The 26,811-nt window shown below is 52.3% G+C and overlaps 2 protein-coding genes across 2 annotated transcripts in view; one reads left to right on the forward strand and one right to left on the reverse strand.

Moving 5' to 3' along the window:
- LOC119469597 (zinc finger protein 844-like) overlaps window positions 1–2,261 on the reverse strand; it is a 3,457-nt gene extending 1,196 nt beyond the window's left edge. Inside the window, exon 1 of the mRNA XM_037735139.1 lies at window positions 1,338–2,261. Coding sequence (XP_037591067.1) covers window positions 1,338–2,253 — 916 coding nt within the window. The 5' untranslated portion in view covers window positions 2,254–2,261. The remainder of the gene's footprint in view (window positions 1–1,337) is intronic.
- Window positions 2,262–5,499: 3,238 nt separating this feature from the next.
- RASGEF1A (RasGEF domain family member 1A) overlaps window positions 5,500–26,811 on the forward strand; it is a 68,358-nt gene continuing 47,046 nt past the window's right edge. Inside the window, exon 1 of the mRNA XM_017519232.2 lies at window positions 5,500–5,723. The gene's annotated coding sequence lies outside the window, so the exon portion shown is untranslated. The remainder of the gene's footprint in view (window positions 5,724–26,811) is intronic.

A 26,811-nucleotide genomic window follows, 5' to 3' on the forward strand; every position in this document is an offset into this window, starting at 1 on the left:
GATTACAGGCGCCCACCACCATGCCTGGATAATTTTTTGTATTTTTAGTAGAGACAGTGTTTCACCATCTTGTCCAGGCTGGTCTTAAACTCCTGATGTCGGGATCCACCTACCTTGGCTTCCCAAAATGTTGGGATTACAGAAGTGAGATACAGTGCTGGCCTACACTTTTTATAAAACTTTTCTCCAATGTCAGGCCTTTCATATCTTTGAAGGGAACTGTGATAACAGAAGGCTTTCCCACATTCCTTACACTCAAAGTTCTCTGTAGTGTGGGTAATTTGATGTCTGTGAAAAGCATTGTGATAACTGAAGGCTTTTGCACATTCATATTCATAAGGTTTCTCTGCATTGTGGACAATTTTATGTCTGTGAAAGGAAGTGATATGACTGAAGGCTTTCCCAGAGGTTTTACATTCATATGGCTTCTCTCCAGTGTGAATTTTTTTATGCACGTGAAGTGAACCAAAATATGTGAAGGCTTTCCCACATGGCTGTCATTCATAGGGTTTCTCTCCACTGTGAATTCTTGCATGTGTTCAAACAGAACGGGAACAAGTAAAGGCTTTTTGGCATTGCTTACATTCATAGGGTTTCTCTCCACTGTGAATTCTTACATGTGTTTGAATAGAACTGAGACTAAAGGCTTTCCCACATGGCTTACATACATTTAGTTACTCTCCAATATCAATTCTTGCATGTGTTCAAATGGAACAGGAACAACTAAAGGTTTCCCCACATTGCTTACATTCATATGGTTTCCCTCCAATGTGAATTCTTGCATGTGTTCAAATGGAACTGAAACAACTAAAGGCTTTCCCAGATTACTTATATTCATAGGATTGCTCTCCAGTGCGAGTTCTTGCATGCTTTTGAATGGAATTGGATTGAAGAAAGGCTTTTCCACATTGCTTACATTCATACAGTTTCTCTCCAGTGTTGAGTCCTTTCATGATACCGAAAGGAACTGAGAGAAGAAAAGGCTTTCCCACACTGCCTACATTCATAGGGTTTCTCTCCAGTGTGAATTCTTGCATGTATTCGAACATTGCTGGGTAAACTAAAGCCTTTCCCACATTGCTTACACTGATAAGGTTTCTCTCCAGTGTGAATTCTTACATGCGTTTGAAAGGCACTGGACTGAATAAAGGCTTTCCCACGTTGCTTGCATTCATAGAGTTTCTCTCCATTGTGAATTCTTGCATGTTGTTGAATTGAACTGGGACGAGTAAAGGCTTTCCCACATTGCTTACATTCATACGGTTTCTCTCTGGTGTGAATTTTTGCATGTTTTTGAACGGAACTCCAACTATGAAAGGCTTTCCCACATTGCTTACATTCATACAGTTTATCTCCAGTGTGAATTTTTGCATGTGCTACGATATTACTGGAACGATTAAAGGCTTTCCCACACTGCTTACATTCATACAGCTTCTCCCCGGTGTGTGTTCTTTCATGTCTATGAAAATGGCTGAGACAATCAAAGGCCTTCCCACATTCATTACATTTATATGGCTTCTGTCCAGTATGAGATCTTTCATGTGTGAGATTTAGACTGAGACTAACAAAGGCTTTCCCACAAATACATGTGTAAGGTCCATCTCCACTGTGCATTACCCTGTGTCTTTGAACAGTTTTGAGAGAAATGAAGGTTTTTTTCAATTCCTTACAATCATAGGCTTTCTCTCCAGTGTGAGGCTTTTCATGTGTTTGAAAGGAGTGGAGACAGCTGAAGGTTTTTACACACTGCTTATGTTTATGTGTCTTCTCTCCATGTTCCTGACACTTACATGGTTTGTGTCCAGTGTCAGCTCTGATGCAGCAATTCAGAGATGAAGGGTCCATGTTGCCTTCTGCACACACACAGCTTTCACAAGGTTTTATCCCAGGAAAAGTCTTCTTGTTCATTATAGCATCTGGAATCAGGCTGAAAGTTTCTCCACATTGACCATCTTTACATTCATAGAGTCTCTCTGTCATATGATTTCTTGTATTTCTCCTGGAATCTTTGCAATGATCTTCAATGTTCTGGTCTTTCCATTTTATTCCTATAGACTTCAGGTTCCTGATGGTTTCTGGCATCACATCTCTGTAGAGATTCTTTTGGGAAGGATCCAGCAGAGGCCACTCATTCTGGGTAAACCTCGCAGCCACATCCTCAAAGGTCACTGAGTCCATTTCCCAGCTTTTGCGGTATCCTGGTTCCTCCTTCCACCTACTGCTGCCAGTACTGGCCCCCGAGCAACCGAGCATGGAGCAGAGAAAAGCAGTAAAATTCACTCCTTTTGCTGTGCAGCTACTTTAAGTCTTGACAAATGCATAGTCATGTGACTGCCACTACAAATCAAGATACAGGGACATTCTTCACCGTCCCTAAACGTTTCCCAGTGCTCTAGTCGACGCTTGCTTTCCCCTACTACTAGTTCCTCATTGCCACTGAGCTATATCTCCACAGTTTTGCCTTTTCTAGAATGTCATATAAAAGTCCGACAGATCCTTTGGAGTCTGACTTCATTCACCGAACATAATGCACCTGAGAGCTATTCAGGTTGTTGCATTGAATAATGGCTTGCTCCTTTTTACTGCTGAGTAGTCGTCTATTGTATGGATATACCACAATTAGTTTATCCATTCAGCCACTGAAGGACTTTTGGGTTGTTTCCAGTTTGGGACCATACTGGAGATTTTCAGACACCTGTCTCAGGAACTGATAGAATATGAGATTCAATTCATTAACAATATAGAAGATTTGGATTTGAGTAACCAACCTAACTGAAATGTACAGAATATTCACTCTTTTCAAGGGCACATGGGGCATTTACCAAAACAGAAAATATTCTGGGCCATAAAGAATGTATGAACAGGTTTCAGAAAATTGAAATCACACAGAGTATACTCTGCCTGATATGTGATTAAATTGGAACCCTGTAACAGGAGGGTAGCTAGAAAATCCCCTAATATTTGGAATCAAGGAATGTCCTCCCAAATAAGTCATGGGCCAAAAGAGAATTCAAATGGAAATTTAAAAGTCTCTTGAGCAAAATGATAGTGGCAAAAAAAAAAAAATTGCGTGAGAGAGTAAAGCAGTGCTTAACAGGCAGATATATAGCTTTAAGTCCACAGAGTAGGAAAGAAAGCTGAAAACCAATGAACCTAGCCTCCAACTTCAGAAACTAAAAAGAAAGAAGGAAGGAAGTTTAGAAAGACAGTTAGTACTCCCCCAAAGGAGAGCTTTACACACAAAGAAACTAAGAGCAGAGATTCATGAAATATAAAGAACAGAGAAAGCTGAACAAAGTCAAAATTTGTTTCTTCAAAAAAAAAATTATAAAATTGACAAAACCCTAGCAAGACTGATAAAAAAAAAGAGAAAGTGAAAAACACAAAGGTCCCCAATGTCAGAATGGAAGTGGGACACAGCTACAGATTCTACAAACATCTGAGGGATAATATAGCCATGTTATGAACAAGAATATGAGGATGTCAGAAAATCTGAAAACTTAGAAAAAATGGGCAAAATCCATAAAAACACAATTTACAAAAAGTTACATAGGAAGAAGTGAATCATCCACATGGTCCGATATATATTAAAGAAAATGAATCTGTCATTAAAAACTTTTCTACAGTGAAAATCCAAGTGCAGAGAGCGATTAATATTCTCACTGAATGAATGTATTCTTATTGAAAATTCATGGAGCACAATCTTATGATTTTTGTCTATGTATGTTATACTTAACAAAAAATTATCCTTGGGAGGCTGAGGCGGGAGGATTGCCTGAGCCCAGGAGTTCAAGGCTACAGCGAGCTATGATTGTGCCACTGCACTCTAGCCTGGGGACAGAGTGAGACCCTCTCACAAAAAAATAAAAAAGCTATAAAAGTTTTCTTAAAATGAATAAACAAAAAAACAGTATGGGGGAAAGGTAGGTGGGCATACAGATGAAACAGAATTTGCCATGTATTGATAATGGTTGAAGTTGGCCCATTGAGTTATTGTATATACCTTTTTAGCCATTATTACTGTAAGTGTTTGAAATCTTCCATATATTTTTTTTGTAAAAAATAGATCATAATACTACTCTCTGCAAAACCCTCCACCTCCCTCTGAGTCAAAGCCACAGAGGGATGATGGCTGGCTAGGCTCTTCGTGATCAGGTCCACCTGGCAGTTCCTGCAGGCTCCTCGTACCACACTTGCTCATCTCCACCCGGCCTCCTTCTAAGGCATCCTCCACCTCAGGGCCTTTGCATGTGCTGTTCTTTTTGCTGAAAATATTCATTCTTCAGATTCAGCATGGCTTGCCTCACTTAGGTCTTAGCTCAAATACAACCCTTTCAGCCTAGATTTCCCTGACGACCCTAAATAAAAATCCCCAATCCAGCAGGGAAGGATGGTGATGAGAGGCTACAGTTCTAGCTACTCAGGAGGCTGAGGCAGGAGGCTCACTAGAGTCAGGAAGTTCAGGATGTAAAGCATAGTGATTGCGCCTGTGAATACCCACTGCACTCCAGCCTAGGCCACACAGCAAAGCCTCCCCTTAAGAAAAAAAAAATTCCCCACCCTACAAACTCCCCTCCCCCTCTCTTCACTCTCTCCCTCTCTTTGCTGGGCCTCCCTCTGGGATCTGAAGCATCTGACACATGAACTATTTATGTGTGTTTTCATTCACTGCCCACTTCCCACAAGAATGCAAACTCCAACCAGAGACATTCCCAGCCGAATCCCAGTGCCCCGTCTGACACCTGGCATACAGTAGGTGTTCAAGACACAGGGACTGAGTGAGTAAGCAAGGTCCTCAGCCTCTTCAAGGGGTGCTGTGGGGCTCCTCTCCATTTTTCCACACAGACTCCTCCACTTGGGGGGCTTCATGGCCTCATACTTGTTTCACACTGGCCTGAGTCTGACTGCTTCCAAGAGTCACTAGCCCCACCCCGGGGTCAGGCCAGAGGGTGTCCGTTCAGAACGTGTCCGTTCAGAAGGTGTCCCTTCAGAGCGACAGGAGGTTTCACTGGATGCCAGAAGACCTGCGTCCTGCTTCAGTGGTTCTGGAATCTCTCAAGGTGGCTTTGGAGCCTTGCTCTGCCACTTACCAGCTCTGAGAGCCTGCAGGGTCACCGCACTCCCTGCGCATCAGTTTACTAACCTGTCCAATGGGAACAAACCCACCACCAACCACCAACCTTATACGGCGAATGCGATGGTTAAGGTCTTGCCCACCGAAGGGCTTTCATAGTCCCCTGCCACTGATAATTTTGCCAGCTCTGCAGGAGTCCCGAAAGGGCCCTTTAAATGCGGTGGCCGCATCGCCTCCTAGGTTGTCTGTTGCCTTATCCTTTTTAAATGAAAGCCTGGCCCGCCCTTTACTGGCGCCCTCCCTGTCCCGGCTCCCTCTGCCCGAGCCCCGTCCCGCGTCCTACCTCCCCCTGCCCCCTGCACCTTCGCCCCGCACCCTCCTCCCACTGCGCCCCGCGCCCGCCCGCTCCCCGCGCTCTCGCGCCCGCTCCGTGCCCGCTCGGCGCTCGCCCGCTCGCTCGCGTTCCCCGGCGCCGGCTGCGGAGGGAGCTGCTCTGCCCGCAGCTGGCGCAGCGCGGGGGCAGCCGCGGGTGGGCGGGTGCCGCGGGCCCTGGCGCCGAGCATGAGCCGCCGCCGGCGCTGGCCGCGCGCTGCTTGGGGCCCGACTGCGGCGCGAGGGCGGCGCGGGAGTGACGCTGGCCCGGACCGAGGTAGGCAGCGGCCGGGGACCCTCAGTCCCTCGGGGTTCCCCCCCCCCCGCCCCCGCCCGGGGCCGTGCCCTCCGGTCGCGGCGCGGGCAGGGCGGGGCGTGCGCGGACCCGAGGTCCCTCCCGGCGCGGCTGTCGTGGGGCCGGGGCGCGGGGCGGAGGACGGTCGCGGGGGAGGGCGGCGGGGAGCCAGGTGCGCGGAGTTGCTGAGAACTCCGCCCCGGGCTGGACGGCGCCGGGACCCCCTGCACCCTCCGCCTCTACACGGCACTGGGCGGGCCGGGCTTGGCCGGGCAGGGCCGGGCGTGGCGGGAGCGCACGCGGCTGGCAGGCATGGGCACCGCGGGCAGGTCCACTGCCCGGAGCCTGGCGTGGGGGAGGGGGCTGGGGAATCGGAGGAGCTCGGGGCTGCGCAGTTGGAAGTTTCCATTTGCTCTTCTGCATTCTGGGCCCCGCCGTGGCATCTCACGCCCTTGCTGTTTGGCGAGGAATTGGGGCTTGAGCTCTGCATTTGGGGCAGAGGGCCAGGGCTGTGGCAGGTGACTCCCTCTCCCTGCTGGGCAAGGGTCATTTGAAGGACCACACCCTCTTTGACCTGGGCCTTGCGGGCCGCAGGGACAGGGCAGGTGCAGCTGGTTCTGGTCTGAGGGTCGATGAGTGAGAGGTGGGGGCGGGAGTCCCCTGCTGTGTGGGGAGGGACGTGCTGGCATGTCCCTGTGCCCTGCATTTCTGGCTGCCTCTGGGTGCTGGACCTGGTGGATATTTAGAGAGGCCGCTGCCTGCCTCTTGGGAGCCATCTGGGGGCAGAGACCTGATGGTGGCCGGGGCTCCTTCCCTCTCTGCTCAGAGCAGTGAGCTCCCCTCTGGTTCACTCTCCCCACTACTACCACTCTTCTCCCACTGTCCTGGGCGGGAAGGACACCGATGGTCATCGGTCCCAGGAGCCTGAAACACAGGAGTCAGGCTGGGTGCAGATGAGCCTCCCAGAGGCCTTGGTTCCCTCTGCTCCCCAGGGCTCTCTGCTGCCATGCGGATGCAGTCTTGCCTGTCCATCTCAGGGCCCTGGAGTCTAAGGGGCTCTGGGGGGCTTCCAGCCTAGAGGCCACAGGTCTTAATTAGTGAACCACCGGCAGGCTGCAGGCCTCTGAGACTCAATTTCCCCATCTGTAGACTGACATGGTTTTGATGACTTCCGAGGGCATTTCCACCCTGATGTCCAGTGGCACTTTGCTTTGGAACCTCAGGACCCCAGCCCAGGAAGGGAAGATTCAGAGTGGGGTCTCATGAAGGACCTCAGCTGGGTTGCCAGGAACATGTGGGTGGGTTCTCTGCCCCTCCAGCCAGTGTGTGTCCTTAGGGCTGTGGGTGGTAGTGGCCCAGCTGAGGTGGGAGTACAGCAGGCCCGCAGGTCCTGCTTCTGAGAAGGGTGTAAGCTGCTTGGATCCCCAGGCTCTCTGATGAAGCGGAGAAGCCCTGTCTTCCTGCACAGGCCCCTGGGTTTGCGAGCCAAGCAGGTTTCCCAGGTGTGCCTTGGCCTGAAGGCCAGCCAGCGAGTTTGTTTTTCTCTGGGAGGCATCTTCGAGCTACCAGCCGGATGGCTGCCTTCCACCTGGCAAATTGTAGAAATGGAACAGTTCACACAGAGCAGAGGGGTTTTTTGGTGTAACTTAGCAACTGCAGTCAGGGGAGGAGGAGGAGGAGGGAGAAATGGCATTTGTGCTTGGAAGTGGCCGGGGTGGGGAGAGCCACGCACACTAGTGGCCCCCGGCGGTGGGAAGGGCCCCTGGGGAGGTGAGTGAGTGGACACTGGGACACAGTGTGGTTGGGAGCCCCTGAGCACACCGGTCCCCACCTGTAGAATGACGCCAGGGGCAAGATGGGACAGCTTTGGTTGGCCTTTGGTTTTTAGCCACAGAACCGTGGGTTTCACAGAAGCCATATTTGTCAAATAGGTCAAGTGAAGGTGCTGTGCCAAGGCAGGGATGGGGGCAGAAGATTTGGTCCCCACCAACTGTCCTCGGGAGAGGGGCTGGTGGAGGGATGCTCTTCTCTGCGTGGCCCACCCCAGAGGAGGGGCCCTGGGTTGGGGGTGGGCTCTGGGGGCATGGCAGATGGGGAGGGAGACTTAAGGCATCTTCCCCCTCTCTGCTGCCCCTTGGCGGCCCCTCCTTCCCTTTCCCCTTTTTCCTCCTGAGGCCATCTGCTTTGGCCCAGCGCTCTGGCTGTTTTTCTCTTGGAGCTTCCAATCTGCCTCCTGTTAACTCCCACCCACTCCAGCCCGCCTCCCTTTTGCCCTCCCCTGCCCACTCCCTGCTGGGGAGGATGAGTGTTTACTTAGCAAGGGTGTGATGTGCGGAGGGAGGGGACTGAAGTGGCACTGGTGGGCTGACAGCCGTAGAGGAGGGCTCACCTGCTGGGGGTGTCAGAGTCCCTCCCCTATGGCTGTCAGCCTGACCTGTGGAGGTTCAGAGAGGGCTCACTGCCTACTTTTCTGGGCACAGAGCCTGGGGCTGTGGGTGTGTGAGAGTGGGCTCTGGATTGGCCCAGAGTGGCGAGCTGCCAGGAGCCCATGCAGAATGTCCCTGTGTGCTGGGACAGCAGGAATTCCCCAGCTAGCAGCCCCAGAAAAGGGTTTGGAAAGGTCAGCCGGTGTGGCCCAGCAGTGGCTTGGTGGGCACTGTGTGAAGGGAAGCCCAAAAGCCCCTCGGGGTCCTGGCCTGCTCAGAGTACAAGAGGGGCTCTTGCCTCAGGGCTTACTGCCTTGGACAGGCTGGCAGAGGCTGCCCCAGGCACTGACAGGGGGCTATGAGGGATGTTCGGCTGGGAGTGGGTAGGTGCAAGGGCCCAAGCAGGGCCTGTGCTGTGAGGGAGGGTGGGTGTGACTGCTGCTGTGGCCATCTATGCCCGGTGGACTGTGGAGAGGGAAGCCAGGCAGGGAGAGAGCAGTCAGGTAGCCCCAGCTCTGCTGCAGCACCTCCCAGGAAGCCCATGGGTGCCTTTGGGCATGATTCGGAATGACACTCAGTGATCCTGCCCTGGGAAGCTTCTCCCCACCTGTGGTTGCCTGCCTTGCCCTGGGCTCTGCCCAGGCTGGGGCTAGGGGCCAGGCTGTGGGCATGTGCTGCCCAGGGCAGCCAGCAGGGGCTCCGAGGCCTGCCTGTCTCTTGTGAGTGGGTTGTGGGGTTCTTTGTGAATTCAGGGAGCAGAGGCCAGCACCAGCTCGAAGAGGAGAGGCCTGGGCTGGGACTCCAGACAGAACAGCCCAGGGTGGGCACTTCACACGTGGGATGCAAAGATGTCACTGCCTGGTTGGCAGGTGCTTCTCCTTTTTAAAAAACAACAACAAAACTTGCTCAGCTGTCCCCATCCTGGTCGCCTGTGCGGGCTGACTTTGAAGATGTACATGTTCTCTGCCCACTCCGTATTCTCACTTCCCACTCACTCCCACCCACGCCAATCTGCACACACCTCCTGCAGTCCAGAGATATCTTTTTGAGAGGCCATGGACGTCGACTGCCCTGCTGCCAGACACCCATCTCCTGGGCTTGGTCAGCCCCTGGTTCTCCTCCTCATGTCCTGGGACACTCAGAGTCCCTGTTCCTCAGGACCTGGGCTCAAACCCTCTTCCCCGCCACAGCGTCTGTTCCCTCCTCCGTGCTGATCCAGTTCTAGCTCCCATCGGCCCCCACCTGTCCTCTGGACTTTGTCAGCCTGTGAGCCTGCCAGACGCCTCCCAGGTGACGATGCACATCATCATGACCCTGAACCTTGCCTGCCCCAGGCTCCCCATCTGAGCAAGTGGGCAGCCAGCTCTCCCTTGTCCCCTCTGCCAGGTTCCCTTTGCCTGGAGTTGTCAGACAGCCTGGGGTACCCCATTCCAGACCTCTCTTCTGCCCCTTCTGCGTCTCCCTGCTCACTGCAGCCTCTGTGGGCTGGGCTGCCACCCCAGTGTAGTGGCCGGGACAGTGTAGTGGCCTCCTTCCCCTGCAGTCTCTTCTCCCACTCAGGGCATGGGCTCTGCTGGGACTCCCTCCCCTCAGGCGGCTCCCAGCCATCCTCGGGTGCCTTCCTGAACCTTCTGGCTGTGCTGGGGGCCTGGGGCTGCTGTGCAGCAGCTGCCCTGGGTGTACTTGTCTGTGATCCCCTGGAGTCCAGTCTGTACCAGGCCTGTTGGAGCCCAGCCATGAGACAGTGGCTGTGCTGGCGGACTCAGCGAACATCCTCAGGAAGGTGCATGGAAGTGCCTGAGCTGCTGTGTGTGGTGGGCAGAGGTGCCTGGCCTGGGCCACGTTGCTGCCCCCACACCAGGGAGAGGTCAGGAGAGGGGAGCAGACCTGAGAGCTCTGGGACAGTCTGGAGAGATGGCGTCTGGGGGGATGCTGTCTGAGGTCCCGGACCAGGAAGGAATCCTGGGGGCAGGGCTGGGAGGCCAGCACCCTGTTTGTTGTCACCACTACTTCTGTTTCTCCAAGTGTTACCCTCAGACTCTACCTTGAAGAGAGAGTTCTCTCTGGATCCGGTTGCCATGGCAACACTGTTAACAAAGAGTAGCTTCTGTGGAGGAGGCTGTTGGGAGCTGGTAGAGGAGAGGGGGCGTATTCTGAAGGTTTATCAGCAGGGCTTGTTTCCCCACCCCCCACCAAGGTTGCTCAAATCTGGTAGACCCTTCCCCACTGTCTCTGCCTATGGGCCTCTCCAGGTCTCTAGTACTCAGATCCGATGAATGCGAATATCAGGCAGCCTTGAGTGCATCTGGATGTGGCCTGGACCCCAGCCAAAGCTGGGGCACTGGGGCAGGCCTCCTCCTTGGAGCCCAGGGGGACATGCCCAGCCACAGCACCAGGTACTTACCAGGGTAAGGATCTGCATTTTGTCCCTGTACAGATGCAGACTCCAAGGCCCAGATTTCTCCTGCCCGGACTTCTCTGCAGGCTAGTTCTGTGCCCACCTCATTCTGGCTGGTGCTTTGATCCTGCCCTCTGGGCCCTGCTTCTCTTCCCAGGGCCGTGGTCTGGATGGAGGCAATATGCAGAAACAGGCTCTGGGTGAGAGCTGGGCAGCCCCGGCTTTGCTGGCTGAGGAGAGGAGGGTTGACTCCAGTTGCTAGGACCCAGGCCTCTGCCCTCAGAGCTGGGGAAGGAAGGCTGGGCCAGAGGTGGGGTGAATGGACCAGTTGTGAGGATGGGGCTTGGACAAGGATGGAGCTCGGGGAGTTCTGGGGGTGCCCTGATACTTTCATGAGTTAATTACTCAGAGCAGGGAGGGGGCTTCATCAATTATTCATTTTATTATTGCTGTTAGCAGTGGGTAGCTGGATGAGGAGTGGAGTCCCCCACAGGCCAGGCCAAGCCAGGTGAGCATCGGTGGCACTTGGGAGAGCCCATGTCCTGCCCACACAGTCTGCTGCAGGCCGGGCCCTTCCTGCTTGGTTCTGCTATGGAGACAGGGCCTTCCATGCCCCATGCCTCTCCCTTCTCTGGCCTGGGTGTTTCTGGGAGCTGGGCTCACCCTGACCAAGCTGGAGTGAGTTGCACCTGTTCTGAGGTAACCTGCAGCTACCTGGACCAGGTCATCTGCCCTGCAGGGAGTGGTAGTGGTGGAGAGGGTTAGGAGGGCTTAGGAGGGGCTGACAATAAACTTCGTTGGCAGGCGCGGCCAGGGGTCCCAGCTGTTCTTCATGGAAAGGCTAGGGCAGCCAGAACTACTTCCAAGAAGGGGAGGATGCTTCTGCATGGGCAGGGCCTGGAGGGAAGGCCCACAACTGAGGTCACAGCCTTGTTGGTGTGCAGTCAGTGCTGGCTCAGAGATGCCTGCACAGATGTCAAAGAGACTGCCATTCAGGCCATGTGTTCCGACTATAGCACAATTAGGAGAGAAAGTGATAACAAAATAGATAACTCTAAAAGAGTCATATATTTAGAAAATTTGAAATGCATGTTTAAATGATGGGTCAAATAAACAATGAAATCAGAAGTTTTTGGGATTGTGATAAAAATAGAATGCTGTGCACTGTGGGCTGCGGCTGTTGAGGAATACACACCCTGCTGATGTCCGGAGAGCCCAGTTGTACAAGAGAAGTCCATGCCCAGGTGCCTTCCTTGGCTCCTGCAGTGGGAAAGGTGGGAGGGGGCGGACCAGTGGCCAGGCCTCCCGTGGGCACAGGAGTCTTCCTGCTGGGGTCCTGAGAGGGGGCGGACCCTGGCTTCTCTGTGGGGTCCCAGTCTGGGGAGCTGCCCGGCCCTTCCTATGGGCACTGGGGTTCCACAGTGGCTCTCTGGCTTGCTGTAGCGCCTAGGGTAGGACTCCAGGGCAGCATGGCATTCTCAGTCCCGCAGGGCAGGACACCAGATGCATCCTGGGGTGTGCCCAGTACAGAGCTGTCTTATGGGAGGCTACTGGGGACACTGTCAGGGGAAGACACAGGAAGAGGTCTCCAGGGCAGCACCAGTGCCAGGCAGGGCCCAGGCTACAGAGTAGAGAGAAAGGAGCTGCAGGTGTGGGGAGGCCGGTGGGCCAGTGCCCCCAGCCCACCCTGCCCGTGCCCAGGCCTGGGTGTGGTGTGCAGGCATGTGCAAGGAGCTCTGGGTGTACACGTTCATTCACATCCAGATGCTAGGACGCTGTCCAAGGGCTCTGCTGGGCGTTTCACCGACGTGTGACTTAATCCACCTTTTTTGATATCAGGATCATTATACTAATTTTGCTGATGAGCCTCTGGGGTCTGCAGAGAGGGGTGGAGGCAGAAATTGAGGCCAGGTCACTCCCGTGTGCTAGGAAGCATGTTATAGAGCAGATGGTGTTTTTCTCTGGTGCCTCCCTTCATCTCCCTGAGCCTTCCTTCCATCCCTGACCTGCCCCTCTGTCCAGCCCCTGAGCTGGCCATCCCCATTCCCACCTTTGCGAGTGGTTTCCCCTGCCCCTTTGCCTCCTGAATGCACACTACCACCTAGGGGCTCAGCTGGATGGCCTCAGCGGGGAGCACCTCCACCTCCTGGAGGGGAGGAGGTGCCCCTCCTCTGGGTTGTTGAGCACTTGTTCTGTGTCCGCTCATCTTATCCCTGCCTGTGAGGGCTGTGACTTCGTGCCTGGGCTTGGGATTCTGATAGGAGGATTTAGAGCGAGTGCACCCTCAGGGACATCTATGTGGGAATGACCATGCAGGGAGGAGAGGAGGCTGGACAGAGGTGCAGTTGCAGTGCAAGTCTAGCCTGACTCCATGGGGACTCTGGAGTGTCAACTGACCCACAGCTGGCCTCCCTCTGAGGCAGGGGAGTTGGAGTCTGGCCCTTGCACTGCTCAGCCCTTGGTTGCTGGTGCTCTAGTCTTCTGCAGAAGGCTGCAAGCGTGGATGGCCACTGAACGGCCCTGAGGGAGTCTGGGTAGGGCCCAGCTGCAAGTCCCAGGGGGACGCTGCTGCTACCCCCAGGCAGGAGGCTGTTTGCTGTGCCTGTAGGCTCTCAGCCAGTCCCTGGGGGGGCTCAGAATGAAACCTCAGGTCCAGACTGCTCCTGCGTCTGACAGCACCTTCACCCTGCTGGGATGTCCGTCTTCCTGGGGTAACTGTGAGTGTCCATAGGTTCTTCCCTGTGCTGGCTGCTGGCCCCAGGACCAAGTGCTGTGCTGGTGTGGTGCACAGAGGAGCTTTGCCTGTCTGTCCAGGAAGAGACTGACTGACAGTCATATTGTTAACCCTGGGCTCAGGTTGGATGTGCCAGAGATGTGGGAACCAGAGACCAGGGACAGCCCCAGGCCAGTGAAGGCAGTGCAGGGTGAGGGTCACTGGCTGGGGAGTCTGGGGCCTGCACATCAGCCCCTGCTGAGGCCCTCTCTCCACTCTGGCCCCCAGCTGTCCTGCCTGGGCCTGGCTCTCAGGAGGGCCATGTGCCCAGTGAGCTCTTCCAGCTTGCTAGGGGGCCAGATCAGGTGGCAGCACATGGGCTGCCTGGAAAGCCCACCAGGCATGGAGAGGCTGCTGAGTGGGTGGATGGTGGGTGTGGGTGGCACAAAGAGGAGATGGAGGCAATTCCTGTGGGGCATCCGTCCAGTAGCCCTGCAGCTCAGCAGCTCCCCCAAGCCTGCCAGGCCGTCCAAGGCTCCCTGCCAGTGTGCCCTGCAGCCCACCCAAATTGAGCTGCTCTCTTCCTCTCAAGGGGATGGCTGCCTGGTGTGGCCTGCAGCTTTGCCCCCAGGAAATACACTTGCCTTTCTGGCATCAGGCATAGAGTGGCACGTGGCCCTGAGGGAGGTGGGGCACCAGATTGGCTATGAAAGAGGGCAGGGGAGGTGGTGACTGAGGCCAGACTTCACCCGCCCCACTAGGAGGAGTGACTTTACCCTCCACAGCCCCCTCACCTCAGGCCTTCTGATAGGCCAGGCCAGCCTTGGGGGCCTCCCACTCACAGAATCCCTCATCTCAAGATGAGACACTTCATACTTACCTACTCAGATGATGCAGGCTGTAGAGTTGACTTAAAAACAAAACCTTGCCTCAGTTTCACCATCTTTCAATGGGGAGTTGACTGGTGCAGGCTTCTGGGGGCTCAGGGGCAGGCAGGCCTCCATGAGGGCACCCCTCCCCACAGCTCTGAGCCACCTAGTGTAGAGGCAGCTTTTGTCTGGGATCCTGAGTAGGGAAGGAGTTCACCCCAGATGCCCGCCAGAAACCTGCTCCAGCCTAGTTGGTCTGTGAGCCTCCGTAATGGTGACACTGGAGGCCCTCATGTCCTGGCCCAGCCAGCTGCCCTCCCCTGCCTCTCCCTGTCCGCCCTCTCCAGGCTGCAGCTGTGTGCCTTGGTCAGAGCACCGGCTGCCTGGATGGTGGGAGGAGTAGGCAGTGGCCCCATGAGTCTGTCAGTCCTAGGGGCACACCTTTCCCCGGCTAGTGGGGACAGCCATGCACCCGCATGGAAGCCCAGGGGAGAACCCCTGGCTGCAACCAGACATTGTACAGCATGTGTAAAAACGGTTGGGGCAGCCTAATGTGGCGTCAGGGCTAGTGCTGGGGAATGTGAGTCCCAGGCCTCCTTTCAAACGGGGAGGGCACCACAGATGGGACCCTGGACTCTTCCGTTGCCCATCGCTGTGTGCAGTCACTACCCCCTGGGGAGGTCCGGGGGAGCACAGGGGATGACGGGGTCTGAGAACATCCCCACCCTCCTAGGAAGGAGAATGTCACTTGGTGGAACCTGCCTGCAGTTCAGATGGGACAGAGGTGTGGAGGAGGGGCGGGCTGAGGCACCCTGGGGTGGCAGAGGCAGAGGCAGGCTCAGTCCCAAAATCCTGCCTCCCAGGCAGGACCTGTGTTCCTCTTTCCCCACTAAACACTGTGTTGGTGGGACTCGCTGGGAAAGGCCTCATCTGCCCACCAGATCAGGGGCGTCTAGACACAAGTGGGTCCAGGGCGGGCATGCAAATCGCCACCACTGTGTCGGCAAGGATTGGAGGGGTCAAGAGCCCTGCTGGTGCTGATAACCAAAAAGTGGTTGGTCCAGGGTGTGGACCCAGGCCTCACAGCTCCTCCCCGTCTCTGTGGCCTCTGGAGCCATGTGAGAGACTCTGAGGTGCGGCTCACCCTTACACGCCCCTGAGAGATGGACTCAGGCAGAACCATTGGAGAGCGGAAAGTTGGCCTGGGAGAGATGTGTCATCATGATCCCACCCACTGCAGGCCATGCACTCCAGGCACCGCCCAGGCTCTGGGAATGTAGATACAACCTGAAAATAGACAGAAATTAGCCTAATGACTCGAGAAGGAAGGAGAGGTGCCAGGAGGGAACGATGAGGGCAGCTGCTGGGTTCGAGCAAAGCTCTGAAGGGAGGAAGGGGGTTTCTGGTTGTAGGGGGAACAGCTAGTGCCAGGCCCCAACATGGACTCATGCCGGTGACCCAGGAATGGCAGGAAAGCTGGGGGACACAGACCTGGGGTTTCATGCCACCTCGTGATTCATCTGTGTCTGTGTGTGGATGTTGCCAGTGGGGGCACTGCTGCCTGGTTGTGGTGTGCACTGGTCCACACCAGACACATCTCAGCCCCAGCCTGGAGGGAACCGGGGGTGGGAGCCTGTGTTGGGGAAGGCGCTGAGGTCCAGAGTTGCACTGAGTGTGGGGTGCCCTGGGAAGCCAAGAAAGGTACCCCATGCATCACGATGTGGGCAGGGATCCTGGAGAGGACACTCTGGTCTGCGTCTCTGACCTGCTGCATCTCACTTTCTCACGCTCCTCCCTTGGCCGTTGCTTCCCCCAGCCCCTGCTACCACCCCACCAGCCCTTTCTTTCCTTGGGGCTCCTGTTCCTGTTCTTCTGCCTGTGTGACATGCCCCTCAGCCCTTGCCTGTTTCTGGGCACATGCTCCAGGGAGGACAGAGCCAGTCACAGCTGGATCAAGAACCAAGCTCTCCACTGGCTGCCTGGATGCTGGCTGCTGTGTGTTCCGGGGAGGCCTCTAGCAGCACTGCTGCACCTGCCCCTGCACAGCCTGCCTTGTCCTGACTCCAGGCCCCCTCAGCGTCCTCACCCCACCTGTAGCATGTGAGACACAGTGTGGCCAGGACAGTCATTAGCATGAGCTCCCTGAAGTCAGTTCACTCTGGGTCCCCTGGGGGCCTCCTCCTGGACAGTGCTCCCTCTAGGCAGCTCTGGAGGGCAAGAGAGAGCAGGCAGGTGGAGAGGGCCTCCCTGATCACGGAGCGCAGCTTTAGCGTTGCTTGGCAACCAGGGGAGGAAGGAGGGCATAGGAGGAGCCTAGACCACACTATGCCCCCACTTTGGACTGGTTCTCCTCTGGGTGAGTGGGGTGCCAGTGGGTAGAGAGGGCCGGGAGCCAACCCAGAGTCTTCCCAGAGGAGCCAAGGGTGACCGGTGCCCAGGAACGGCCACACACCCACCACCTGGTGGTCCTGAGACATTACCTGTGCCTACTTCCACCCCAGCACCCCTAGCCCTGGCTCCAGGATTCCCTTGATGTGGGAGTCTGGGTTTTGGTTCCAACTCTGTCCTGTGACCTTGGGCAGACACTTCGGGTCTCTGGCCTCAGTCTGTGCTGCTATGAAGTGCCAGTGGCACTCCTCACCTCCTCAGAGCAGTGGCTGCAGAGGGTATGTGGCAGAGCTGTGATGTTCCTGTCCTGCTCCGAGTGCAGGCTCTGGGCAGGGCTGTGAGATGAGGAGTGAGGAGCGTGCCTGCACCCAGAGCTTGCAGCCTAAGAGGATGTGGGGGAGCTGTCCCCAGCCTTTGGACAAGGGTGCAGCCCTGGGGCTGGGTCAGGATGGTGATCAACTCTTTCACCTCAGCCTGCTCCACTGTCCAGGACGTCCCGGAGCCATCCAGGCCCAGATGGCAGTGGGCAGGGTGGAAGGAGCAGTGCTGAGTGGGCAGCCTAGGCGGGTGGGGCTGGGCAGCTTGGCCCGGTGGTGTGAGGGGCCTGGAGGACACCAGCTCCTGGGCGGGCCGTGCGGTGTGGTGATTTTGGAAGGTTTCCTGGATCCTGCTCTCCTTCCTGCTGGGCATTCCCACTACAGCCAAGCCAGACACCGGCCAGAGGAGCTGGGCTGGGTGGGGCTGGACTCTGCCTGGCAGTGACCAGACGGTGGCCAGGGCTTCCTGGAGGTGCTGAAAACCCCACGCTTCCCAGTTTCCTCTCCAGATGTCTGGGAATGAGGAGCCTCTGCCTGGGAGGAAAGTCCCCAGCGTTCTCAGCTGAGTGTGTCAAGAGTGTGCGTATAGAGGGGCCTCCAGTGGGCCCTGGGGCCACCAGCTGCACAAGGAGGTCCCAATGTCAGACCCCATGGAGTCACTGGTGTCGTTCCTTGTGTGCCATGAAGGGACTGCCTCCTTTCTTCCCTCCCTTTAGTCATGGATTCTGGGGACCCTAGGAGGAGCCCCTGCTTGGAGCTTACCCAACAGAGACCTGTTCTACCTCTGAGTTACAGCAGCAGTTTCCAGCTTTACCTATGGTCACAGACACTTGCTCGGGGAGCACAGCCTTATGGACTCCCAGCCCCCACCCAGCCTCCTGCTCGCAGCTGAGGCCCAGAGGCTGGGTTTCACCTGCTGTGACTTGGGTGTGAAGGTGTCAGTTCCGGGCCCTGAAAGAGTAGATGGCCTGGGGGCGGTGTTAGTGGTGCTGCCGTGAGCCTGTAGGTAGAGAGGACAGGAAGGACCGGCAGGAAGAGTGCAGCCCACAGCGGGTGGAGCTCTGGGCCAGGCCCACAGTGCCTGCAGGATATGTCCCTGTTAAGGAAACCCATGCCCTTGGCAGGAGGGTTGGCGCCCTACCACACAGATCTAAAGGCGAAACAAGTGGAGGCCATCAGCACTGGGCCATCAGCTCCTCTGCCTCTGCTGAAAGCCCCTGATCTTGGGACAGTGAGGGGAAATCAGACCTTTGGAAAAGAAAGTGCACTGTGTCTGCCTCACAGCCAGGTCCTGTCCCTTCCCAGGAGTCCATGGCTAAGCAGAGTCACTGACTACCCAGGATTCACCAGGAGGGAGCAGACACAGGATCTGAGCCCTGCTTCGTGGCTGACCAAGGCCTCCTGTCCACCCTCCCTCCCTCTGGCTGTGTGCCTGGCCTGCCGTGCCCCACTGGAAGGTCAGCCTGCCAGTGGCCTCCCTGGTGGCCCTCTGACTATGACTTGATGCCCTGCCCTCCCTTCCCAGGCAGGCCTGCCTACTGTAAAGGCTACTGGCTGCAGAGTCCCACAGCCCTGCAGCCCACCTCTTCCTCCCTGCCTTCCAACCCCAAGTGCCTGGCCAGGCCCTTGACTCCTGGCCTGGTTCCCCTACCCACCACCCCAGGCCTGGCTGTGGAGAGGTGGGTCTGCTGGTCTTTCTGCTCCATCTGGGGTGTCTTGCTGTATGCCTCACCTGCTGACACCCTTGAAACTAAAGGTGTGTCCACGATGTGGAGTGTGACTGTGTATGCACACAGTGTGGGTAGGTGGCAGTGCCGTGCACACACAGAGGAGTGCCTGGGTCAGCCCTCTATGCCCCCAAACCCCCTCTGCTCCCGGGGTCTGCCCCAGGCACGTCACTGCCCTTGGCTATCCCAGCATCAGTGGTGACAGGTGCCCTCTTTGTCCTCACCCTCTGACAACACTTGCCATGGCCAGGGCCAGCTGGGAGCCCGACACCATTCTGTATGTACTCTGGGTGTCACTACCACCCAGCAGGGCCTCCCTGTCTGCTGCTCCTGCATCACCAGCGGTCCATCTTGTTGGGGAGACTCCCTGCGGCACAGTGCCTTCACCTGTCCCCTCTGAACCTGACAACAGCAAGGAGAGAACTGGTACTTGTGAGGGTCAGGGGGCTGGTCCACACCACTGCTGGGCCAGATGAAGTGGCTGTGCACGGGGAGGCAGAAGCATAGGGGTCCCGTGAGCCGGAGAGTGTGGAGGCAACGACCTAGATTCCCAACAGTTCAGACAGGGTGAGCTCCCCAGCTATCACTCAACAAGCACGTTTCACAGCCTGCTCAGGGCTGGCACAATTAATAGGACTGTGCCATCCTGACTGCATCTGGAGGTGAGGTGGCTTGGCTGTGGGCTCTGGGCTGACATCTCAATTTTCACAGCGGCCTGTGTCCATCACACACACTGACACCTTGTGCTCAGCGGCAAAGCAGGAGCAGTAAATCGATCTGTGTGGCTTTTCCTTTCCTGGCATGCGTGGGTGTGTTCTGGAAGCCACGCTGTTCCTGCTCCAGCCTGCGTGCCTCCTAGGGGGCTCCAGCTGAAGTGCAAATCCCAGGATGGTGAGGGGCCCTACCAGGTGTATCAGGAGGCAGCGAGTACAGGTGGGAAGCACGCAGTCCTCATCCTGGGGGAATATTGCGGACCTGGTATGGAACCCACGGGGTGCTTCTCATGAGGGCTCCAGGTGGCTGCTGCTGGCTGATCAGTGCTGCATGCTGGGACTGCGGCAGGAAGGGAAACTGAGTCTCAGAAGTGGGGTTGCAGACGGGTGCCATGAGGCCCCTGCCCACAGAGCAGGCCTCTTCCTGCAGCCCTTCCTGCTGGATTTCTGGGTTTCTGGCACCTTCCTGGCCTCCATCAAGGGGATAGGTACTGCCGTCCATGCCATGCCACCTCAGAGGTGCTCCGTAGAGTGAGGCCCAGGCCCCTCCTCATACATTCCCTTCAGCTGTGAGGCTCCCTGCTGGAGCCTCTGCCTGTGCCTGGCCTCAGGCTGCTCCTGCTGGCGCATCAGCACCTCGACCCAGGTGTCTCTGGCTTCAAGGGCTGCTGGTCAGCGATTGGGTCCATTGAGCCTTGTTCCCCAGGACCGCTGCTCCCCAGCCTCCAGCCCTCTCTGGCTCTTTCAGCTGGGAAGCCGCCATTGACCAGGTGACAGGTGGGAAAACAGCAGAGCCACGATGACCCTCAGGTGCCTTTGACATTTGACCTGATCTAGGGAATAGGCGAGGGACAAATGTAAGCAAGGAGCCGCTGAAGAATGGAGCGTGGAAGGGACCCCCCTGGGGTGCCTGACCCTCTTCCCCTTCAGCACACCCCACACTTGGGGTTCTCAAGTCTGTCTATGTGCTGGGTTCCTTTTGGGCTGGCAGAAGATTCCAACTCCAGAGCCACGCCCCCAGACTCTGATTGGGTCAGCCTGGGGGCGGAGCCCAGGAATCTGTTTCTAGCCCGGGTCTACTTGGGTGGGGTGGGGCACTTTCTTAGAGTGACTTATGACAGACAGCAGGTGGAATTGACACTCCTGAGTCAGCTGGAACCTGGGAGGTGGTCTCTGTGTCCCCCAACAGGGAAACCATCGTAGCTGCTCAGGAGTTCCCATGACAGGTACTCTCCCCATTCCCCGATTCCGGGCGGCCCTCCTCTCCCCAGCTGTAGTGAAACCAGCATCCCGGCAGCTGGCTCCCAGGCAGCGCTTCTTCATAGCCCTGAGACCGTGTCTCAGCCAAGGGTGCACCGTGCTGGAGGAGGTGCCCCACAGTGATCTGCACCGGTCCCTTAGACACGTGTCACTCACCACTTTTTTCTAGAAGAGGAAACTGAAGTTCAGAGAGGTGAAGGACTTTTGCCAGCTCCCTCAGTGGGAGACACAGGTAGGTCCTGGCCACTAAACCCTGCTGTGAGCACCGTGCTGTCCCCCTCGGTGGGTTTCCCAGAGGGAGGGCACCGAATCATCTTGCTTTTAAATATACATTAAACACATGTGAAAGTACCTGCAGGAGCACCTTGCCTGATTAGGCATCAGCCGGGGTTGGAGGGGTGGGGGCAGTTGTCGGGGCAGGAGCATCCTCTGTTTTGGACTCCGAGGATCAGGGGACACTCTGGGGCCCAGCCCATCCTGCCCATTGGCCTTCCCAGCTGGTTCCTTCTGAGGGACACAGAACTGGCATTGGTCAGCAGGCATGGGGGAACAGGAAGCCCCAGAGCCAGCCAGGGGCCAGGATGCCCTGCTGGCCCGAGCCATGTGCAGACACTGACATTTCAGTCCCATCTTGGCAATGATGTCAGCTAGCCTGGGCAGGACCCTGCACCACTGTGCCTAGGGGAGCAGAGCTGCCGACAGCAATGGGAATGGGCCAGAGTGAGGCTGGGCTTGCTGGCCAAATCACCAGCACTGTCTTCCTTCTTAGAGCTATGGGAGCCTTGGAAGTGCTTTCAGAAGCTGAGGCTGACAGAACCCTCTTCCCCCAGGACCCTGACTCGGAAGACCATGGTTAGCTGGGGTGGAGTGGGGGCCCTGTAACTCCACATTGAAGAGCGGATGACCACCTGGATGAGATCATGCCAAGGAGGATGGACAGACAGATGGTCAGATGTAGGAAGTGGGTAGCATGCCAGCAGGTGGGAGCTGGCAATGGCTTGGGTGTGGGGCAGTGAGGGGATGGTTGCAGGTCTTGGCTGCTGTCCTTGGAGTCTGGCTGGTCCTCGGTCGTGGCGTCCGGCTTCTCAGCTGCCCAGGTCTCTCTCCCTCTCAATTGATTCTTACGCTAAGATTTCTTCTGTTGCCTGGAGTGTCTGTTTCCTCTGGGGTCAGTTCTTCCCTATGTGGTTTGGGATTGCTTCATGCAGGTGAGAAGTCACATCATCCAAGGAGCCTTCTTCAGCCAGCCCATATTATCACCAGCAGAGTTCCCACCCCCATCCACTCCTGGCCCTCCCTGCCTGCTCTAGTTTTTTCCATAGCACTTGTTGCTGGCTGGTGTGTATTTGCCTGTTTAGTATTTGTGTCTCCCCTCGACCGTTTATGCCTCATGAGGCCCAGGACTCCTTGGGTCATGTTTATGACCATATCCCACTGTCTAGAACAGGATGAGGCAACCCTAAGCCCCTGGAATATAGTCATTGGATGAATGAATATGATTACTTAGCCTTATACTCAGGCAAAAAAAAAAAATGAATAAGAAAAAAATCCACAGACCAGTTGAATAAAGGGGAAACCCCAAGCACATCATTCAAGAAAAAAAAGCCTTATAGCTCATTCTCACTCATAATAAATGAAATACAAATTAAGCTTGCAGTGAGACCATTCTCACCCGTTAGATTATGGCACCTGTGAGGGACATTGAGTGCTGTCCTGGGAGTGGGATGTAGGCCGTCGTCATCTTTTCTTGTAAGAAACTGAAATATATAATTCACATAACAAATTTTTCCTTTTTAAAGTGCACAATTTAGTGGGTTTTAGTATGTTCACAAATGGAAACATAATCTCTGATTCCAGTACTTTTTTTTTTTTTTTTTTTTGAGACTGAGTCTCACTCTGTTGCCTAGGCTGGTGTGCAGTGGTGAGATCTCGGCTCACTGCAACCTCTGTCTCCTGGGTTCAAGTGATTCTCTGGTCTCAGCCTCCTGAGTAGCTGGGACTACAGGTGCGCACCACCATGCCTCGCTAGTTTTTTTCAGTTTTAGTAGAGACAGGGTTTCACCATGTTGTCCAGGCTGGTCTTGAACTCATGACCTCAGGTGATCTGCCAGCTAGACATTCCAAAGTGCTGGGATTACAGGCATGAGCCACAGCTTCCAGCCTAGAACTTTAAAATTATCCCCTAAACTGCCTCTTCCCCAAATTAGTGGTTACCAGCCCCTGGTAACCACTAATTTATTTTATGACTCTAAGAATTTGCTTATTCTGGGTCTTCACATAAGTAGAATCATGCAACATGGCCTTTCATGTCTGGTTTCCTTCTCTTAGCATACTGTTCTCAAGTTCCTCCATGTTGTACCATGTTGGTATCTTATTCCTTCTTATTGCTATGTAATATTCCATTGTATGGATAAACCATATTCATTAGGTAATGGATATTTAGGTTGTTTCCACTTTGTGGCTAATATGAAGAATGCTACTGTGAACATTTGTATAAAGTTTTTGTGTGGACAGGTGTTTTCAAATATTTTGTGGAATATAAGGAACACAATTGCTGGGCCATGTGAAAACTTCGTTTAACAGTTTGAGGAACTGTAGCATATCATTTTCTGAATGGATTGCACAATTTTATATCCCTACCAGCAAAGTATGAGAGTTTCAGTTTCTCAGCATCCTCAGTAATACTTGTTACTATTGTCTTTTCTATTATATCCACCCCAGTGGGTGTTAGATAGTATCTTGTTGTGGTTTTGATTTGCATTTCCCTAATGATAAATGATTGTGAGCAACTGTAATGTGCCTATTGGCCATTTATACGTTTTCTTTAGAGAAAATGTCTATGAGGGCTTTTGCCCATTTTTAATTGGGTTATATTTTTATCGTTGAATTGTGAAAGTTCTCCATATATTGTGGATACTAGACCCTATAACATATATGGTATATAAATATTTTCTCCCATTCAGAGGGTAGTGTTTTTCATTTTTTCTTGATAGTGTCCTTTGAAGCACAAGTTTTTCATTGTGATCAAGTCCAATTTATCTCTTTTGAAATTTGACTGCATGTGCTTTTGGTGTCATATTTAAGAAACTATTGCCTAATCCAAGGTCACAAAAATTTATACTTGTTTTCTTCTAAGCGTTTTATAGTTTTAGGTCTTACATTTGTGTCTTTGATCCATTGGAATTCATTTTCGTATATGGTATGAGGTACAGGTCCAAATTTGCTCCTTTGTGTGAGGCTATGTGGTTGTCCCAGCACTATTTGTTGAAGAGAGTATTCTTTCACCATTAGATTATTATGAAACTCTGGACAAAAATTGAGTGATCATGGTGGTGTGGGTTTATTTCTGGATTCTGACTTTTATTCTGTTGATTTGTAGGTCTATTGTTATGCCACTACCACATGGTCTTAGTTACTGTAGCTTTCTAGTAAGTTTTGAAGTTGGGAAATGTGAGTCTTCCAACTTTGTACTTCTTTTTCAAGATTGTTCTAGTTGTTCCAGGTCCCTTTCATTTTCACATGAATTTTAGGAGCAGCTTGTCAATTTGTGCAACAACAACAAAAAAAGCCAGCTAGAGTTATGATAAGGATTGTACTGAATCTGTAGGTCAATTTAGGGAGTTCTGTCATCTGAAGAACATTGTCTTCCAATCCATGAACACGGGATGTCCTTCCACTTATTTAAGTCTACGTTAATTTCTCCTATGTTTTGTAGTTTTTAGTGTACAAGTCTTATACTTTTATTAAATTTATAAGTATTTTATTCTTTTTGATGCTATTATGAATTGAATTGTTTTCTTAATTTTATTTTCAGATTGTTCATTACTAGCATATAGAATTACAGAATTGATTTTCATATATTGATCTTTTATCCTGTAGCCTTGCTGAATTAATTTATTAGCTCTAATAATGTGTGTGTCTGTGTGTGTATGTGTATTCCTTAGGACTTTCTTTATGCAAGATCATCTGCAAATATAGATCATTTTACTACTTCTTTTCAATATGGATGTCTTTTTTATCTTTTTCTTATCCAATTGCCCTGGCCAGAACCTCCAGAGCAATGCTAAATAGAAGTGGCAAGAGCAAACGTATTTGTTTTGTTTTTGATCTTAGGAGGAAAGCTTTTGATCTTCTACAATTAAGTATGATGTTCTGGATTTTTCACAGATACCCTTTACTGGATTGATGAAGTTCCCCTAAATTGCTAGTTTGCTGAGCATTTTAAAAAATCTTCAAAGGTTGCTGGATTTTATTAAATGATTTTATGCAAGTATTGAGATGATTATGTGGTCTATTGATATGGTATATTACATTGGTTTTTGTATGTCAATCTAACCTTACATTCCTTGAATACACACCGCTTAGTCATGGTGAATACTTAAAAAATATGCAGTTGCATCTGATTTGCTAATATTTTGTGTTGAGGAGTATTGCATCTATATTTGTGGGTGGTTTATGTTGGTTTATAGGTTTTTTTCCTTGTGATTTTGTTTCCTGGTTTGAGTATAAAGGCAATAGTGACCTCATGGAGTGAGTTGGTTAGTGCTCTTTATTCTGTTTTTTGAAGGAAATAGTAAGGGATTGGTGTTAATTCTTCTTTAAATGTTTGGCAGAATTCACCAAGGACTTTGGCCCTGGGTTTTTCTTTGTAGGTGAGAAGTTTTTTGATTACTGATTTAATATCTTGTTATAAATTTTTTCTGACCTGAGTAGGTTTCAGTCTGAGAGTTTGTGTTTCTCTAGGAATTTTCCCATTTCATCTAGTTTATCTAATTTCTTGGCAAACAGCTGTTCATAGTATTCCCATATAGCGCTGTTTATTTCTGTAAAGTTGGTGGTAACATCCTCTCTGTTTTATTAATTTGAACCTTTTCTCTATTTTTTTCTTGCTCAGTGTAGTTAGAAAGTTTGTCAATTTTAGTGATCTTTTTAAAGAATCAATTTTTGTTTTTTTATTAATTTTCTCAATTGTTTTTCTACTCTCTATTTTGTTTACTTCCACTCTCTAGTATTTTCTTCTTCTGTTATTTTTGAATTTAGTTTGCTTCTCTTTTCCTAGTTTCTCAAGGTAGAATGTTAGGTTATTGATTTGAAAACTTCCTGGTTTTTTGTTTTTTTTTTTTGAGATGGAGTCTTGCTGTGTTGCCCAGGCTGGAGTGTGGTAGCACGATCTCAGCTCACTGTGCAACCTTTGCCTCCTGTGTTTAAGAGATTCTCCTGCCTCAGCCTTGTGAGTAGCTGGGATTACAGGCACACACCACCATGCCCAGCTAATTTTTTGTATTTTTAGTAGAGATGGGGTTTCACCGTGTTGATCAGGCTGGTCCCAAACTCTTGACCTCATAATCTGCCTGCTTCAGCCTCCCTAAGTGCTGGGATTACAGGCATGAGCCACCATGCCTGGCCCTTTCTGTTTATTAATATGGACATTTATAGTTTTACATTTTTTATTTTAGCACTGCTTTTGCTGCATTCCATAAGTTTTGGCATGTTATGTTGTCATGCCCATTTATTTTATAATATTTTTACTTAAGCAAAATTGAGAATCCCTTTGTGGTTTCTTCTTTTTCTATTGGTTATTTAAGAATATGTTGTATAATTTCCACATATTTGTAAATTTCCCAGATTGTTTTTGCTTTGAATTCTGTTATTTTGTTGTGGTCACAGAATATACTTTATATAATTTCAGTTCTTTTAAATTTATTGAGATTTGATTTAAGGCCTAACATAAGGTCTCTTCTGGAGAATGTTTCCCATGCATTTGAGAAGAGTATGTATTTTGCTGTTGTTAAGTGGAGTGTTCTATTGATGTCTGTTAGGTCTAGTTGGCTTACAGTATTGTTCAAGTCTTCTGACTTTGGTTTTGTTTTTCTTTTTACCGATCTACTCTCTAGTTGTTTTGTTCATTATTGAAAGTGGGGTCATGGAATTCCCCAACTATTTTTGTTGAATTGTCTTATTTCTTCCTTCAATTCTATCAATTTTTGCTTCTTGAATTTTGGGGTTGTGTTGTTAGGTACATATTTTTTTGTAATTGTTATATCTTGTTGATGGATTAACCCTTTAATCATTATAAATATCCTTCTTTGTCTCTATTAACAATTTTTTGTCCTAAAGTCTATTTTGTCTAATATTAACATAGCCATTCTGGCTCTATTTTGATTACTTTTTGTATGGAATATCTTTATTCATATTTTCACTTTCATCTTATTCATGTTTTTCTCTCTAAAGTGGGTCTATTGTAGAAAGCATATAGTTG

Source organism: Cebus imitator, unplaced genomic scaffold, assembly GCF_001604975.1.
Source record: "Cebus imitator isolate Cc_AM_T3 unplaced genomic scaffold, Cebus_imitator-1.0 Scaffold731, whole genome shotgun sequence".
Taxonomy (NCBI): Eukaryota; Metazoa; Chordata; class Mammalia; order Primates; family Cebidae; genus Cebus; species Cebus imitator.